The 18,159-nt window shown below is 44.1% G+C and overlaps 1 protein-coding gene across 2 annotated transcripts; it reads left to right on the forward strand.

The window, feature by feature from the left end:
- The first annotated feature begins 916 nt into the window (after positions 1-916).
- Positions 917-17,824, forward strand: LOC105896142 (NIPA-like protein 2). Of its 2 annotated transcripts, none has more exons than XM_031576029.2 (11): positions 917-1,252; positions 8,060-8,128; positions 8,306-8,477; positions 11,789-11,848; positions 12,487-12,608; positions 14,387-14,483; positions 14,898-15,036; positions 15,622-15,710; positions 16,330-16,393; positions 16,489-16,583; positions 17,320-17,824. In XM_031576029.2, the coding sequence occupies exons 1-11, from the start codon at positions 1,157-1,159 to the stop codon at positions 17,424-17,426; spliced, it is 1,110 nt and encodes a 369-aa protein (XP_031431889.1). In that variant the 5' UTR covers positions 917-1,156; the 3' UTR covers positions 17,427-17,824. The 2 variants fall into 2 exon arrangements, with proteins under 2 accessions (XP_031431889.1, XP_042565042.1); XM_042709108.1 differs by lacking the exon at positions 917-1,252 and adding an exon at positions 3,278-3,778.
- Positions 17,825-18,159: the final 335 nt, after the last annotated feature.

Raw genomic sequence — 18,159 nt, forward strand, 5'->3', positions numbered from 1 at the left:
AGCAATTCCTAGGCCATTCCAAACGTTTGTTTCGATGTCGACGTTAAATGAAAAGCTGTAAGTTCTATGACGTAAAAACTTCTTCTGGTCATTACAACATAGACAAAAAATCGAGAAGAATGTGTTAAATCATAACGAAAACACTTAAGGATTATTTTCGCAGTTTTCCAACTGCTTCAGCTTTGATAGGGCTGATTTACCATGCCGTTCTCTGACCACTAACTGACGTGCCCCGTCAGACTTTAAAGTTATATCCACATCAGGTAATGTAATAATTCATGATGTAGGAGAGTGTAGCCTGTTTTATGTACATGGTTTATTTATATAGTCAGATAGGCCTACTATTTCTTGTTTTACTGCGTGGGCCCCTTTATAGGCTACTCCATATGCATAGCTGGCCCCAGTTTATCAACAACCTATTGTTGGCTACTCAAGGATATGTTGGCTATCGCCCTCGCACCTTAATAAACGCATGTTATCATGTCACCGGGGTCACTAAGATCGAGGTGTTCTCACTCCTTGACGCGCAGCTGGCATGGTGATAAGTAGGCAGCCACGCTAAATAACTTGGCATGGCAGCTTAAGCATGCAAAACCTTCTTCCTTCTTCTGTTAAGTATAGGCACCATGCTATCACGTCCGAGTGTGCTTATGGTGATTCTTTGTTCAAACTGGTTGGACAAGATCAACAGGGCGGTTAACCAGGGTGGCTACTGTAGGCTACTAACTTACGATCTAATACAGACTTATTCGACTTCCTGGCAAGAAACAACACAAATTATTATGAAGCTTAAAGGCACACACTGGGCAGGTTTCAATTTAGATGAGCTGACGAATCCAGCTGAAGCCACCCCTTTCCTCCATGCGTGCAAGCTGATTTCTAAAGGTGGTCAGTTTTCTCATCAGGACTCATCAGACTCACTGCCACACTGCGCTCGCATCCGGGCAGTGACTAACCTGTACACGCCCATTAGCCTTGACCGCGGGAACTGGCCACACTCGTGGAAGTGTGCCTCTGGGGACACAGCTCCCTTGGTCAACTGAAGATGTCTGGAAGTTAAAGTTGGCCTCAAACTTACCCAGAAACATGTGTTGTAGACTTGGACAAACTCTTTTCGCCGAGTGAAGAGAAAGTGCCACTTAAGTGCCAGGGAAAGATGGCGAATTCGACAGATAGGTTGTTTGCGCAGAACACGTCCGACAACATCTCACAACCGGAGGAGCTACGGGGAATACGCGAGAATGCCTACATGGTAAAGAAAACTAAATATTGGAAATGGTATTGTGAACAAGATGAGTGCCAATTGTGGAATGAATGTTTGCATTAATATGTACAAATCTGAGAGTTTGCATCATTTTATCCTAAAAGATAAATAATTTGTATTTGACAATGAGTTCACTTTCCTTTTATTATTAGTCTACTTTCTGTGAATAATACTAATAAAAATCAATAATGACAGTGTTAACTATAACAGCCAATATCCTTCAGAACTATATCAATATGAAAGTGTTAAGGTGATAAAACCTCATTATTACTCCTCATGTAAACCACAAGACTTCCATATTATCAGCTGTCGGTTTAAACTACACTGACTGACGCCAGTCAGAACAAAACAAACACCAAATTGTTCAACTGAGAAGGTACATTCAGTTCAGTTTCAAGCCTTGCACATTTATCATGTATTTGTATCTATTCGTCCTGCAAGACTATCCATCCACAGCGCCTATCTGGCTGGGAAACAATGTTCTACTTTTCAAAGCAAGCACTCCCACTGCATTTCAGCAGTTATCTTTTATCCCAGAGCATCACATCAGACTGGAGGAACGGAAGCCGAGTAACATTACACAGAGAGTCAAGTGCCTAAATCTTTTTTGCTGCTGCTGTGAACGTCTGTTTGTTCACTGTAGATTCATTGGTAGCTCTGATTGAAGTGTCTCTGGCTCAGTAAGAGGCAGTGGATGAAAGTGGCTTTGAACGTGATGCATATACTACAGCTACAGATATCCCTGTGAAGCTGTAATTCAGGAAGCGTTGTGGAGTGTTTTGAATGAGGAAGAGGTCATGTTTGCTCACACCTAAAGGCCTTATGGAGCTCTTCTCCTCTCCAGCTATGTCACGTGCCGCTGCAGACAATGCACCCAAACATGCACTGTGGTTCTTGTGTATTCTGCCCACATGTTGCATTTCCATTTCTCACTCTGGAGCCCGCAGATGAGTCCCCACGGCAGCTGCGCAGGTTGAGTGGTGTTTGGTCTGCTTGGATTAGAAAACAAAACAAAAACACCAGCATTTCATTTCATTCTTGGGTTATTGTTAGTGTTATTGATGTGGGAACATCTTGAGATGTGATGAGTTGTGTTTTGTGTAGGCTCCCTTCTTGAAGACAAACTGACAACCCCCCCCCCCCCCCCTCCACACACACACACACAATAAAAGACACATACAAATACTCTCACGGTCTATCTTCTCTCTCTCTCTCTCTCTCTCTCTCTCTCTCTCTCTCTCACTTACTCACTCACTCTCTCTCTCTGTCTCTCTCTCTCTCACACACACACACACACACACACACACACACACACACACACACACACACACACACAGGCTTATCTTCATCTTTGTGTCTGCACATTTTCTTCAGATACATTTTGTTTCTCATGTACAAACAATAACACAAGAGAACTGACCCGTAGGCCTCCCACTGTAGGGGTCGGAGGGCTGGGCAGGAGGAAGAATGGCATCACTGTCCTTCTCAAACAGCTTCTCACTCTCGCTTTCGTCAGGACTCGGGCGCCCCTGGGCGCAAATCGCCCCACCCCAGGGCACAGATGGCCTTTGTCCCCCCGGCACAAAGGGCCAGCCTGTATGCGTGGCACCCTACGCTGCGTCTTCCCTCGACGCTGGCGAAGAGCGGCCCCACTGCCTCTGCCTTAGCGCCGTGGCACACTGGCATCTCTCACGTCGCTCTCTCTCTCTCTCTGTTACCGCGTGGACCTCCGCCGTGCCGTATGTATGTAACGTAAGCTGGGAGCCAGGCAGCAAGGCAGGGAGTGAGTGTGACTCATCCAGAACAGCGTAGGTGAAGTCATAGTGTGTAGGGGGGGGGCTTTCATGGCAGTATTTGCATATTTCTTATTGGTCGTTAAGTTAAGTTAAGTTAACTTTCACTCATTTCTTTCATTCTGTTTTGACCTTTACAATGACAATGACATTATCTATGAATGTTGAACAAACATCTTTGGGATGGGAAAGGTATGCTGGGACATGCATTTCTTCCCCTCTGTTTTTCTATGTAATTTTGTTCCATGCAGATACCAATGTAAAAATCCAGTGGCCTTTGAAAGAAACCCCTACGGAGGTGTCAAGGTCACTGAAGGCCTGCCCGGTATACCAAAGGCAGAAAGAGAGAAAGAGAAAGAGAAAAAGAGAGGGGGGAGTAATGCCCTGTTTGACTATCATCTGATTGCACCTCATTTGTTCCTGTCATCCTTCAGAGCAGTAAGGACCAGGAACAGCAAACGCTCAACAGCCAGCAAAACCACTCAGTTCAGAACCAATCGAAATGTCTTCATTTTCACCTGCATTTCCTTTTTATTTGTTTTTATCCTCTCCTGCTTTTGTTTTTATTGCAGAAGATAGTCGAGTGCTCAGATCCAGCTTGCTCTGAGTGGGGGGTGTGTGTGTGTGTGTGTGTACTGAACACACACACAAAACACACACAGAGAGAGTCTTTACAGATGCTTCCTGGGAGCCACAGCTGAAGATACTCCTCAGCATGGAGGTATCCGTGTGTCAGATTCACACATTATGTGGGCTGCTGCATTTTCACAGCATGTCAGCACCCTGGCTAGCAGAGGACACAGCAAATGTTCCAGTATGTCTTTTCAAAATGTCGATGAGAAGAGCTGTGGCAATTGTAATGCGGGTTTTTCGATAATGTAATTACCCTGCCCCCCACTTGCTAATCAGTGCTTTTGGATGGAAAAAAGGATGCCAACAGATATAATGGCATTTCAAGACAGCACTGTCAATGTTGTGAAAATGGAGCCCACCAGTATTATGTAACATCCATTGCTGTTTGTTTGGACTAACAGAGACCCTTTTATCATCTAAAACCAGCATATGGCGGATATATTTTGTTTAGGATGTCATCCAATTGTGGCTTATTTTGAACCAGAAGAATCCATTTGCACTGACACCATGTGTTGTAGGATCAGCCCACATGTGTATAGGGATGCATTTGTATGTGATTACCATTTAATACAGATGTGAGAACTACAAGCAATGAGTGATGGGCGTTATTATACCTGTGTCAGCTTTGAATCTGGAGAGAAGGCACCATTTTATCCCAATGCTGGTTCAGTATGAGCTTAGTAGTAAACCATTTCTGTGAGATCTGTATTAGGACATCATTTGAATGCCTGCCACTGTTTTGGCTTGTTTGAATTAGCAAAAAGATACCTCAAGATAAACCTTGACTGAGAACTAAATCAAATATGTAGTTCAACTGGTCGAGCAGCAAGATGCTAACACCACTAACATCCTGAGTATGATTCCCAGCTGCATTGGATAAAAGCATCTGCTCATTAAAATGTTTTAAATATATTTATAATATGCTCGTTATAATCTCATACTTGTCTGTCTGACCAGTTGCTCCAGTGAATGCTTATCTAGCGGTGTAATGTTTGCCAAATGGGCCAGTGGTGAGTGGACACTCCCAGTCTGCAATCCTGTTTTCTTACATCCTCTTCCTGGAACCGGAAAGCTGGCCCTGCCCACTGTTAACAACAGAAACCTGTCAGAGGTCTGGCTGCTAAGTTGTGGCAAAACTCAGAAAGACAGTTAGAAGAAAGATAGAAAGCCATTCTTTTTTTTTTAGCTCCAGTCCCAGCAAGAGGGAAGCTGGCAGGAGTCAAGACATGATCCCAAGGCTTTTGTAGTTTCTACTTGGGCAGAGTTTGTGCTCTTGGGTGACGTGTGGTATGCTTCACTGCACATGTGTCATACCACACATATTGAATTACACACACACACACACATACACCCACACACACACGCACAAACAAGATGGACCTAGTATCAGACTCATATGCACACATGCCCACCTAATGAACTCACACACTAACTGAGCAAACAGGCATACTCACTTTTCTCTCTCTCGTTCTCCCTCTGTGTACCTTTAAATATCTATTTATCTCTCTTGACCTCACACAGTAAGGTCACACCACCAATGTCCACCATCTATTTTCCAGTATCAGTATCTATGACAGAGTCAGCTCCCTCTTAGATAGATGATAGATGGATACTTTATTAATCCCGAGGGAAATTTAAACTGAGGGCCCTGGGACTTCTGGGATTGTTTCATTGACCTGGCTGATGGCACCCCAGTGAATCCTGTCAATCCTGTGTTCTCACAGCCGCTCATTACATTGTTTACTGCGAGGGCGAGTCATTTCATCTGTTCCGTGTCCATAGAAGATTTTGCCGAAAGACACACGATGCCCTTTACTTCATCAGCCGGATTTAAGATAGGCTGTGCATTGATCCGTGACGGTATCAAAACCGCGAAGTAGACTGGATTTGATGCACAGTGCATGGGCGACAGTGGTACAGGAGGTAAAGAAGTCGTTTAGTAATCAGAAGGTTGCTAGTTCGATTCCCTGTCGAAGCGTCCTTGAGCAAGACACTGAACCCCTAATTGCTCCTGATGTGCAGTGTGCCATCAGTGTAAATGTAAAAATTGTGTATACCTTGTAAGTCGCTTTGGATAAAAGCGTCTGCTAAATGACTAAATGTAAATGTAAAATGTAATGGTGTGTTATGGGGTTACATTTCCCAGTGCTCCATTGGGAATTGATAGCTGAAATGGCAGTTCATCAGGCCTGGCTTTTTGTTAGTTTTGCTCCAACCGTGACATTCATCCTGTTGGGAGGGCAGTATTTATTTTGGCATTAGAGTTGAGATCACCATAAAAGCGATGATTTGGCACACTTAAAAGCCTTCTGTGCCGCCTGCCGAAAGCACGACAGCTACTTTCCTTGAAACCAAAAGGTTCACATAAAGAAGATGTGTCACACAAGGCATCTGCAGGCCCCCTCTAGAGGTAGGGTCTTAAATGGCCATGATGAAACGTATGAATCACATCATGTTTATGTGCCAATAGTAATGCATGTTGTCTTGAAATGATATCTCTCATATGCAGCTATAACATACAGCATATAGTCTTTAAGTAATTGGACTTGACACAGCTTATTTTAGGAGGATAGGTGAATATGGTGAGGATATGTGTGTATACCTGTGTCTTTTGATAGAATGGGTCAATATGGTGAGGAAGTGTGTGTATACCTGTGTCTTTTGATAGAATGGATAAATATGGTGAGAATGTGTGTGTATACGTGTGTATGTGAATGTGTGTATGATGTGTTAACGTACCAGTTTGTCACTACTCAATGTTCTGTGTCACAAATGTATCTCTCTTGTATAATGTGGTAACTGCAGTCTTGGATAATTGGGTCTTGTGCTGTGATTGTGTGAAACCGTGTGCATTGTGTTAGCATGTGTAATGATGGCAGCTCTGCACAGACAGGTGTATTTTGTGTCTCATACATGTGTCAGGTACCCATACTAAAGACATTTGTTTGGGCAAGCAGCCTGTGATGTATCTGACGCTCAATTAGATTTCTCTGTACATCCATAGATAAGTACGTCCTCGGTATTTGATACAATATTGGAAAAAACATAGATGTATCACTATGGCACTGATGTGTGCCAGTGTGTATGTATTCTTAGGTGATTTTAATTTATTAAATTGTTTTGCTCTGTAAATTTGCTCAGTTTATTGTGAGCGAGTTCTGTCTGGCTCTTCACAACCAGTAGCCAGTCTTTAGCATGCATGTCTTTATACTGACAGGTGGCATATGATGCAGTAGGGGGTTAGAGCAGGTAGTTGTGGGTAGGTGGCATATGATGCAGTAATAGGTGCAGTACCAGTACAAGTGCCACTGCTCTGGGTGCCGTGGGAGTTTCTGCTGTTATTGATCCTCCACTTTACTTTAATGGGAGGTTTAGGGATGAGCCGGGCAGCTGCTTCCGTTCTCCAGATGAATAAATCCACTGCTCCCGTATTCATGATTCCTCCTCGCATCTGTTCCCTCTCAGCTTTTTTCATTTTCACGTATGAATTTACCCACCCAGTCTTCGGTACGCATCCCCAAATTGGATTTGCTGCAGGGAAGAGGTTTAGGTCGGGGGCGGGGTGGGATGGGGTGGGGGTACCCTGGCATGTAGAAGCTTTGAAACAGCTGGCTGCTCAAATTATCTCATTTATGCTTCATCAATTATGTTGCAATTATGGCTGGCTCGAAACCGCTTGATAGTTCCTCCACGTTTCCCGGGGCCTTAAGCTGGCAGTGGTAATATAACCGTGCTAATGTTGGTGTTAATGTTGCTATGTCTCTCGCGCTACCGTGTTACCAAGGCTATATCAGTGGCTCATTACATGTGTCAAATGAATGAGTCAGCTGAATGTGTGTTTATGTGTGTGTGCATGTGCGTGTGCGCGCGCGCGCGCGCGCGTGTGTGTGTGTGTGTGTGTGTGCGCATGCACATAAAGTTATCTGCATGTATTTATGTCTGTGTCTGTATGCAACAGTGTATGTGTGCTCATACATTTCTCTATCTGTACTGTATATGTGTGTATATGTATATGTGTGTGTGTGTGTATGCGCATGTGTGAACCTGACAGAGATATTTCCCACAGCATAAGTGTTGTGTTAAATAACCCATAATGCTGCAAACCTCTTCAGAAGCTAATGGAAGCCCTGACCTCATAGCAAAAATGGAGCTTCCTGTCAGACCTGATAGCATTCATCTTTCTGTGCTGTCTCCTCAGGGACATGCCCATACTGACAGCATATGAACAACAGTGGGTAGACTGTTGCTCAGTGTTGCACTCTCATAGAGGATAATGAGGGAGTTGACAGAGAGAGGGGGAGGTTTGTAGCATCTGTCTTCAGTTGACTAATCACTGCTGTTCCTTGTATTCACTGTGTCTCGTTTGTAGACGTACACCCAAGGAATCATCATCGCAATATGTGGAAACTTTCTGATCAGCATATCTTTAAATATTCAGGTATGTTTGCAATGTCTTGGTATTCCATTCTTTCTTGAATTGTGTAAAGTTTTATATCAGCAGTGATAGAATGAGCTGTGAGTGGTAGTCTGTTTTTAGTATGCATGATAATTAAGTATGATGCCTGTATGCAGCAGTGCAATTTCATCACGGGTTTCTCTTTGTTTGTGTTCACAGAAATACACACATGTCCGGCTGTCTCAGCGCGGCTCCAGTAAGCCCTACTATAAGAGCGTGCTGTGGTGGCTGGGCATCTCCCTCATGGGCCTGGGGGAGCTGGGGAACTTTGCAGCCTACGGCTTCGCCCCGGCCTCTCTCATCGCACCCCTGGGCTGTGTCTCTGTGATAGGTAAACAGCATTCCTCAATCGCCACCACTGCTGGCCAGTCCTCACAGCCTGCACACGTACTGACCAATCACAGTGTTGCCTGAGTTTATGAGCAGCCAATCACACAGCAGAGATTTTATACAAACCTATCCCTTCCCCCCCACTTTCACATCACCATCACTGACCTGTCCTGACATCTGTGTGATGTCAACCAATTAGGATCGTGGATAAGGTTGCTTCCAGCCAATGGCACAGCAGAACCCCTGCCCAGCTCCCTCCCATCTTAACAGCAGGTGTTCTGAGCAAACAGAGTAATGGCAGGTTAAATATTGAAGCAGTATTACGCACTGCCTGTGCCTCCTGATGCCAGTGGCGTGGCAGTGAGTCACCTGTGTTAATGATGCCTATTATTAGGCCTCAGCTGTGCCTGTTGCCTCTGGCGACTTGCCATTCAGAGCCAGTGAGCACACCGATAAAGCCAGCACAGATGTGCTTTTAAAGCCATCAGAACTGGGGAATGAAACAATTAGTCATCAGAAAGCCATTTAAAGTAAAGGCTAATTCATTATTAATGCTGTGATAAAGACAAGAGGTTTTAGCCTGTTAGGGTCATGTGTAATGTCCGAGTCCCTCACTCTCCCACATTCTCGGCTGCTGTCTTGTCTTATTGTTGGGGGTAAGGAGGGAGCCTGGCCCTGATCTCATGTGGAGTTGCCAGATCCTCTCAACCCCTGGCCAGACTCAGGCCAGACCCCGGGCCAGACCCTTACCATACTTAGCCTGTCCAGGAGATGAGCAGTTAAAATGCTCATGGGTTCTGCAGAGACTGACACATTTCAACTCCGTGTGACGGATGTGTATTCCGGCACCCGCTACAGCTGCCGTTAAAGACGAAAGCCGTCTCCCATAATGAACGAGGGAGTGATGTGCCTCGGAGGAGGCTCTGAGCGAGAGAGAGCAGAAGAGGGGTTGACATCTGACAGGGAAGCGCCCCAGGAGACCCAGGAGCACATCACCGCTGCTCCTTTTCTGCTGAAAACAAGAAAAGGATTCAGTCAGAATATGACACCCTACCCCTGCCACCAACACTATTGAGCGTGACTACCAGCTTTCTTCCATCTTCTGCTCTGTTACCCCTCCCGGGAATAACCCCCTCTGACACCTGGGAGAGATGCGTTGGGGGCGCGTTAGGGCCTAATCATATTCTTGTCATGGAGCTGTGTTAGGGGCGCGTTAGGACCTAACCATATGCTTGTCATGGAGCTGTCCGATGTTGTGCCTGCATTGGCATGTGGCCGACACATTTGAACCACGCGCTGGGAGCAATTACTCACATCTCCCCCTCATTTCAGACGTGTGTGTGTATGTGTGTGTGTGTTTGTGTTCTGTTTCCACTTGCCCACCAGCTGTTGAACACTGTGCTGACTGACTGACTTGTGTCTGGAGCAGCGTCATGGCATGACATAGCTCCGTGTAGGCGAAGAAAAAGATCAGACTCCATCCACACTTCTTGCTTAGGTCAGAATGACACTGAAGTCAGCTGGAGACAAAGCACTGTGCAGAAAGCAAAGTCAGAGTTGACTCTGAGCGTTTGCTGTCATGTGAGTGAGTGAATGACCTTAACACTGGCCAGTGACTATAGAATCCAAGCTGTTGTTTCTGGTTTCACCTGGAACAGAGAGCTGAGTGTTGACAGAAGGCCTCTATAAATCACGTGACTGGTGTCTTTATCTATCTCCTCACTGGTTGCCTGACTCATTGACGGGCCTCACCCACGTCAGCCTTGATGGGCGTATGAAAGAGATATCAGATCATCCAAAGTCATTGAAATGTAAATGGTTGCAAACAATTCTCAGAAAAACAACTTGTGCGTTTGTGAGTGAGCTGACCCAATCTGTCACTCCGTCGTTGGTCTGGTTTGTGTGATCCCCACACGTCCATATGTATCTTAAACAAACACCTTAGAATGACAGACAGGCTAGTGAAATGGAGTGGTCTTGGCTGATGGATGTGGTGGGTTATCGTTCGCGCTGGCTTAAGTCTCTGCTGACCTTCCCGCCGCTCCAGTGACCCCCGCTATTAACAACCTCCCTGCCATCGTGCTGCATGTGGCGTTACCATGGTTACCTGCTCCGAACCTCCTTTTTCCGAGGGGGTGTGGGGGGGGGGGGGGGGGGGGCAAGGCAAGGAACATCATTGTTCTGTGCCTGTGCCAAACGAGCTGTTTGAATAATTAATGATGAGTTTGTCCTACTGGCAAATCACAGGTCCTGGCGTATTCAGCGTTAATGGCTGTTCCATGCAGATTTGTTAAACAGTGCACTCTCTCGGCTTTCCCCTTGATTTTACCCCAGGGAGCGTTTCACCAACTTTTCCAGTTTTGAAGCCATGATGAAGTCGTGACCCTGACAGAGTGTTTTGGTTCTGCTGTCTTTCATAGGCACTCAGATGAGCCGTGTGGCACCCTTCCGCCTTGGTATTTGGTTGCCTTGGTTGTTATGTGTGGAGAGTGCTCAGGCAGCACTATTGTTTGTGGACTTGTGCCGTCATTTTCTCATTTTCTCTCAGTGTGTCGTGTCCCCTGGTTGTTTTAATCCACTCCATCACCCCCTCACTGTGAATATGATTGCTTTTCTTTTCCTTCACTGTAACATTTCACTAAGTTTTTTTTTTTTTTTTTCATATGAAAATGATTTGATGGAGACAAACTGTTTATATCCACAGTTCTAGTAGCTCTTTCATGGAGCTTAGATTGTAGCTCTTGTTTTGGGGGGACTTTTGGGGCGAGATTGTATCTTGGTAATTTTGTTTGATTTTTAAAATGAGCTTTCTGTTCCCAACTGTGCAGATTTGTACACTCTTTCAGTGTTCCTCATGAATGAGATGGTGTGTGTGCTAAAATCCCAGAATACTTCTCCTACCCAAAGTATCTTTGAAATAATTTCTGTAAAAATTGTTTGTTCGATTGTTTGATATTTGTAAAAACTGTTTGGAACCTGACTAAACAAATAAAAAAAACCTCTACCATATGGCTGAGAGAAATGCTCACATTTCCTGCATTTAGCTACATAACAGACCCCCTCTCCACCCCTCCAGCCCCCACCCTTAGAGTGGGTTTATGCCAAAAGCAGTGTGGTTGGATGAAATAGAAACTGTCACCTCCTGAACCGCAATCCATTTTCCCATTAGGAAAGCAGCTCTGCTTCTCACTTCAGCCTGCCAAGTGTAACAGATATTACACGGCTTTCTGTGGTGATGGCGGTGGTGTTATTTGGCCTTGTTTCAGTGAAGTGTCTCATTGGTGCCTCTCTTCTCTCTTCACCCTCCTGTAGCCAGTGCCATTATCTCTGTGGTGTTCCTCAAAGAGACGCTCCGTGCCTCCGACCTGCTTGGTAAGACCATGTGTGCGCTGCAAGTCTTGTTGCTGTTGCTACTTGATCATACCTTTCACAAAAAGTCTTGTTACATTTGCCACTCAGTCGTTCCTTTCAGAAAAGTCCTTTTGCTGTGGCTACTCACTCATACCGATCACAGATCACAGATCACATATCACAGAGGTCATGTTGTTGCTATCCAGTCTTACCTTAAAAGTCATGTTATTGTGTTGATTGTGGTTTCAAGCCAGCTGAAATGGTAAAGCTATAATTAAGCTTCCTGGAAAGCTGTGTTCATATAATATCACTGGATGGATGTTGTTTTCTTGTAAATGCCAATACCTCTCAGATAATATTGACCTGCTTTGCATTGTTGCATATTACCTCAGTAAACAGTGTTGCTCTAAACTAATTGTTGGTAAAGATATGTTTCGTTAGTAGTAATTGAGAAGATAGCAGGGTAACCTCATTCATAAATAATGAATCTCTATTGCTCTTTTCGCAGCCACAGGCCATAAGATAAGAGAAATAAGATTTTAACATTATTGTATTTTCCTTGTCAGTGTTCGAATCTGTCTTAGTTGTCCAATAAAAAGGATTAACATTATCTTCAGTGGTGTGTCTGGTTAATGACATGCTTTGTGTGTTGCCTGCAGGGGGAGCTCTTGCGATAGCAGGGACATACCTCCTGGTGACCTTTGCCCCCCACTTCGCCCCTCATGTCACTGCAAACATGGTGGAGAGGAGCCTGATGAGCTGGGAGTTCCTCACCTACATTGTGAGTATGACCAATGACTGGATGACGTCAGGAATCACCACACCTGTCCCTCCCTATAGGCCAAACCTGGGCTGTCTTACCCACAGATAGATGGTGTGCCAACAGGTGTCTGTCCTCACCCAGCAGACACACAGCTGTGGGAGTTATCATGATAACTGCAGAGAGTACAACGCACATTCAAATTGAATCTGTGGTGGAAATGTATGGGGTTTTCAGGTTTTACTCCTATAATGTTCCAGGTGGGTGGGGGGTGCTACGCCACCTGTTGCTCACATGATTGGAGCTGTGATACTGCTGCCCTGAATAGCCCTGATCAAGGTTAATTCTGCCTGAGAAGTTACATTTATTCATTCAGCAGATACCTTTATCCATAGTGATTCACAGTGTAGATAGATAGACAACATTTTACATAGCCATAGCCACTTTATAGACAGTATACTATAGATATTTAACATAGTCATTACAGACTTTATAGACAGTATAGTATAGATATTTTACACAGTCATTACAGACTTTATAGACAATATAGAATATATATATATATATATATATATATATACAGTATATTACATAGTCAAGACTTTATAGACAATATAGTATAGACATACATTTTAGAATACATGATCTTGCTGTACTTTTGCGCCACAGGAACACAGATTCTTCATATTCTTCTAGGGGGTTACATTTCTTCCCTAATGCATTTGATCTGGTGTGACCAGTTTTTTTGTACAAGTTCATTTAATTCCTGCTTTCTGTGTTACCCACATTGCATCATGGTGTTACTCACATTGTTACTTCTGAGCTCAATTGAGCAGCGGTGCTGAAGTGGTGCTGAATGTGAAATAATCATCGTGTGAAAGTCTTTTAATACCAGCTCTGGGAAGTGTGATCATACTTTAGGTGTGAAACGTAGCCTACTGAATCCGCAGCTCTAGTGACTACAGGATGTGCGGATAAAGCACGGCAGTTCACTGCCGAAACCATATTGTGTGTGTGCCCTCAGCCTGGTGATCTTGTAGCATTAAAAGGCTGAGGGCCTACACTGAAAGCACATAAATAATGGAAACGCACTTAAACTGGAACACTGGCCTGTTTTATTAAAAAAACAAAAAACGAGTGGAGATATTTAATGACTGGATGCCCTTGTGTCCTTGACTCTGCTCAGAGGAATGTTCCGGAGAGGTAGCTCTCCCCGCTGTGTGTCGCCGTTGAATTTCCTGGTTCTGATTGCTGATGAACTCGCCAGGCGACCGGAGGCCAGGCTCATTAATAATGCCAGCTCTCAAATGTTTCATTTGTCTCACACATTTGTCTGCCAGGGTAATTTGTTTCAATTAGACCACCACGCGCTACACGCTGGGTACCGTGCACTGGTTAGACTCTCAGCGCCCACAGCAGCAGTACTAGGAGGAAACCCTATTCCTTCTCTAAACACCAGGGCCATTTCAGAGATTCCTTCTACAGACACCCTGCATGGAGCTTGTCTGAGTCAGTCGCCAGGGGTTACCTTCTCAGGAATTACATTGTGGTTCCATTGGATTGTTTTGAAGAGCGCCATGTTGAGTGAATGATTCACCTTGAGAGCTGTTAACACCTAAACCAAGCACCTTAACATGCTGATTGGTTGTACAGAATCTCTTGTGCTCCAGACTATTTTGGACCATTTTCTAGCAAAAACTAAAGTAAAAAGAATTTCAGTGAACATGAAAAGTGAACCATTTTTTTTTTTTTGCGTGATGTTTGTGCAATGTTAATCCCACACTGTCTTTCTTTGTCAGTCTGTGGAGGTGATCGCGTTCTGCATCCTGCTGTATCTCTACAAGTGCAGGAAGATGAAGCACATTGTGATCGTGATGTTGCTCGTTGCCTTGCTTGGTAAGGAACAACATTTACACAAAACACAGATGCCAGAGTGTGGATTATATATAGTAATCCATGACACCTGAAGAAGTAGATGGTGGATAATGTGATAAATAAATTCCTTGTGTATCAAAAACCATAAAACAATCAAGATGAATATAATAAATAGGAACATCAGGAAAATTGTTTTATAATGTCTTCAGACATCTGTTGCTTTGGATAGAGTAGCAGTTTAAAGTATAAACCTACGTACTTGACCTATAATAGGATGCCTTAAGATTCCTTTAAAAAGCTTTCCTTAGATAAAGACATGATAACAGTTAATCATCACAAGCCCAAATCACCAGTCATGGGCATAACAATGTCTGTTCATTCAGCTCCCTCTCACACTGCATGAGTGTCATTGTGTGTGCGTGTGTATGATTACAGCGTCTGTGACAGTCATCTCGGTCAAAGCTGTATCAGGCATGATCACCGAGTCCGTTCAGGGGAACCATCTCCAGTTGACGTACCCCATCTTCTACGTCATGTTCATCGTCATGGTGGCCTCCTGTGCTTTCCAGATCAAGTGAGTCACACTACACTCCGCACTTGTACACACTTGTATTTGCTGTGTATCTTTTGGCTAAAATTGTGCATCTTGTACACACTTGTATTTACTGTGCATCTTTTGGCAAGACAACTCAACTCCTGGCATGTCTGCCACCTCCCTGGAAAGAGTCATTAAGTCATTAATGAGCTATCGGTAAAGATGACGTATCTCGCTACAGGCAAGCATAAAACTGTGTTAGAAGCGTCTGAAGGTGCACTGCGGACTTAGGGCATCTAAAACACTTTCTGGAATTGTAACCTATGACACGCTCTGATCCACATTAATCAGATATCATAACACCTGGCCAGATTAATGATCCACATTAATCCGATATCACAACACCAGGATTAATGATTCGAGGCTACTGGGTCAGTACAAGGTCTGAAAAACTCTTTTCTGGGTCTTCAGCTCAGCTTCGTAATGATGTGGGTTTGGCTCTATCTGTAGGGAACAGGTGAAAGGTTAGGCACTCTAGGTAACTCTTGTTATCTTTTGGGAAAGCATATGGTGTGTAGCCGTAGCCCAAACGAGCTTAACCACTTTCCCCTTAACCCCTCACAGGTTTCTCAATCAAGCCATGAAAATGTTCGATGCTACAGAAGTCGTCCCCATCAATTATGTTTTCTTCACAGCCAGTGCAATAGTTGCAGGTACCTTTTCTTGGTTCTTCATGGATGTTTTCAGCTAATGGCTTTGTCACACCAGGAGACTCTTCCTGGTGACTCCTGTTGCCAGAATCATGTCATGAAATCAGATTTTAGGACAACAGTGGCAACCAGTCATGTAGAGGGCTATCACTTCACTCAAGGAAGCATTTAGAAGCATAAATGGCGTAGAAGCGTACTACAGCATGTAACAGAAATAGTGTAGACATGTGCAACAGCATATAATGGAAGTAAAGTAGAGGTGTGCAAAAGCATATAATGTAAGAAGTGTGAAACAGTGCCACAGTATATAGCAAGTAGTGTGGAAGTATGCAAAAGCTTATAACATACATAAGTAGTGTGGAAGTATGCAAAAGCTTATAACATACATAAGTAGTGTGGAAGTATGCAAAAGCATATAACACACATAAGTAGTGTGGAAGTATGCAAAAGCATATAACACACATAAGTAGTGTGGAAGTATGCAAAAGCTTATACCATACATAAGTAGTGAGGAAGTATGCAAAAGCATATAATAGAGGAGATAAATGATGCTGAAATGTTTGACACTTCTGTCCAGTGCTATGACGTCACCTTAAAGCGAGCGTGTCATTGATATTCACAGGTATCTTATTCTATCAGGAGTTTTTTGGCTTGTCTCCAGTCAACATCTGCTTGTTTGTTCTTGGGTATGTATGACTGGAATGAAATACACTTTGGTGATGCTGGGTCTAATTGTACCGTTGATTTGTGAACATTATTTTTCCGTTTGTTCTGTTCTCAGGTGTGTTATATCCTTCATTGGAGTCTTTCTGATTGCCCGAACGAGGCCTAAAATCAAAACTGACCGAGTATTCATTAGTATGGGCCAAATCCCAGGTGGGTGGTTGTCATTACCAATTGAGTTGTTTTATCACCTGTAACAAATGTTACTCTTTGACTCTTTGTGTGTCGTGCTGCAGGCACTTTAGCTGTGTAATTATAAATCGTATTAATCACCGACCCGTCATTACCATGGCAACTACACAGCCCAGACAATTACCGTTTATTCGTAAGACGCGCCTTTGGTGCACTTGAGTACTCGTGCACTCTGTATGAAGCACTTCTGCATGTGTAAGAAAGAGTGTAAGAAAGCCTTTAACTCACATTAGTATACTCATCTCCCTGCCCATTGCAGGTTGTAGTCCCTTATCTCAGTTCTCCCTGTGGCATTTGCATCGTAGGACCTCGACTGCACTACACTACAATACACTACCTAGATAAGGCCACACAACATGCCTGTTTCCATAGCGCCAGAGAGGGTCCATGGTACTCTAGATAGCTGTTGATCCTGAAATGGGTTTGAGACATCTACGCCTGGACTGCGTTTCCTGAAGGCGTCGTTTAGCAACCACCTTGGTAACCGTGGAGAGAGAGTGTTCAAAATAATAGTCTCTTTATCATTTAACTATGGTGGTTGTTCAACGGCGCTTTCACACTTTTGGGAAACGTACCTCTGATCAGAGCCAAATCCAGGATAGTTCAGAGCCGGACCTGGGCCAGATGTGTTCTGGTGTCAACTACAGTGTGTGGCGAGTCTCGTGATTCTGACTCCCCTTTCTCTCTCTCTCTGCAGGGAAGAGGTGCACTGAGAAAGTCCAGCCAGAGACAAGGAGCAGCTCGTACGGATCCTTGGCCTCCAAGCTGATATGCAACAGAGGAACGCATACAGACGACTCCTAAGAGTGGGTTACACTGGGGGGGGGCAACAAAGACAGTGTACTGGGGGGGCAACAAGGACAGTGCACTGGGGGGGCGACAAGGACAGTGCACTGGGGGCATCATGACATGGGAGGAGAGAAAATGGGGTGGAGTGTGTAGACAGAGATGGAGGGTTTAGTGAAGTGAGTCAGTACTAACCCTAGGAGAGTACGCTGACGAAAAATAAAAATGCTGTGTGGTTTTCAACCCTAAGACACTGACTGAAAAAAAGGTTTTAGCCTTTAACACCATAACTTGAGTCTCAGAACTCCACATACAAAGAAAAAGGGAAATATTCATGGAAAAATAATATTATTTTGTTGTCATGGCAATATTTAACTTCTGTACTGAAACGTATTAAACAACTTCATATTATCCCATGAAGTGTTGCAGGTGTCTCAGAAAAGTTTAGCTAACTAGTGCCACCTAGTGGAGAACTAATTCACGTGCATCAGTCACTGAAAAATAATCACATTTTGTCTTTGAGGTGTTTATATTACTGAAGTTGAGGTTGATTTGATGTCATTTTTTGGAGCGCTTCAAACAGGTCAAATTTACAGTGAGATCAGAACATTAAAGCCGTGACCTTAACCACACTGGTGACGTCTTCAGTCCGTCACGCAGCTCCTCATATTCTCATTAAAAGAGCGTTGAATTACTTCGGCTGCAGGCGAGGAAAGTCCGTTTTCCACGAGCACCACCAGCGATGTCAGGA

The sequence above is a fragment of the Clupea harengus genome, chromosome 11, assembly GCF_900700415.2.
Source record: "Clupea harengus chromosome 11, Ch_v2.0.2, whole genome shotgun sequence".
NCBI classification, from domain to species: domain Eukaryota; kingdom Metazoa; phylum Chordata; class Actinopteri; order Clupeiformes; family Clupeidae; genus Clupea; species Clupea harengus.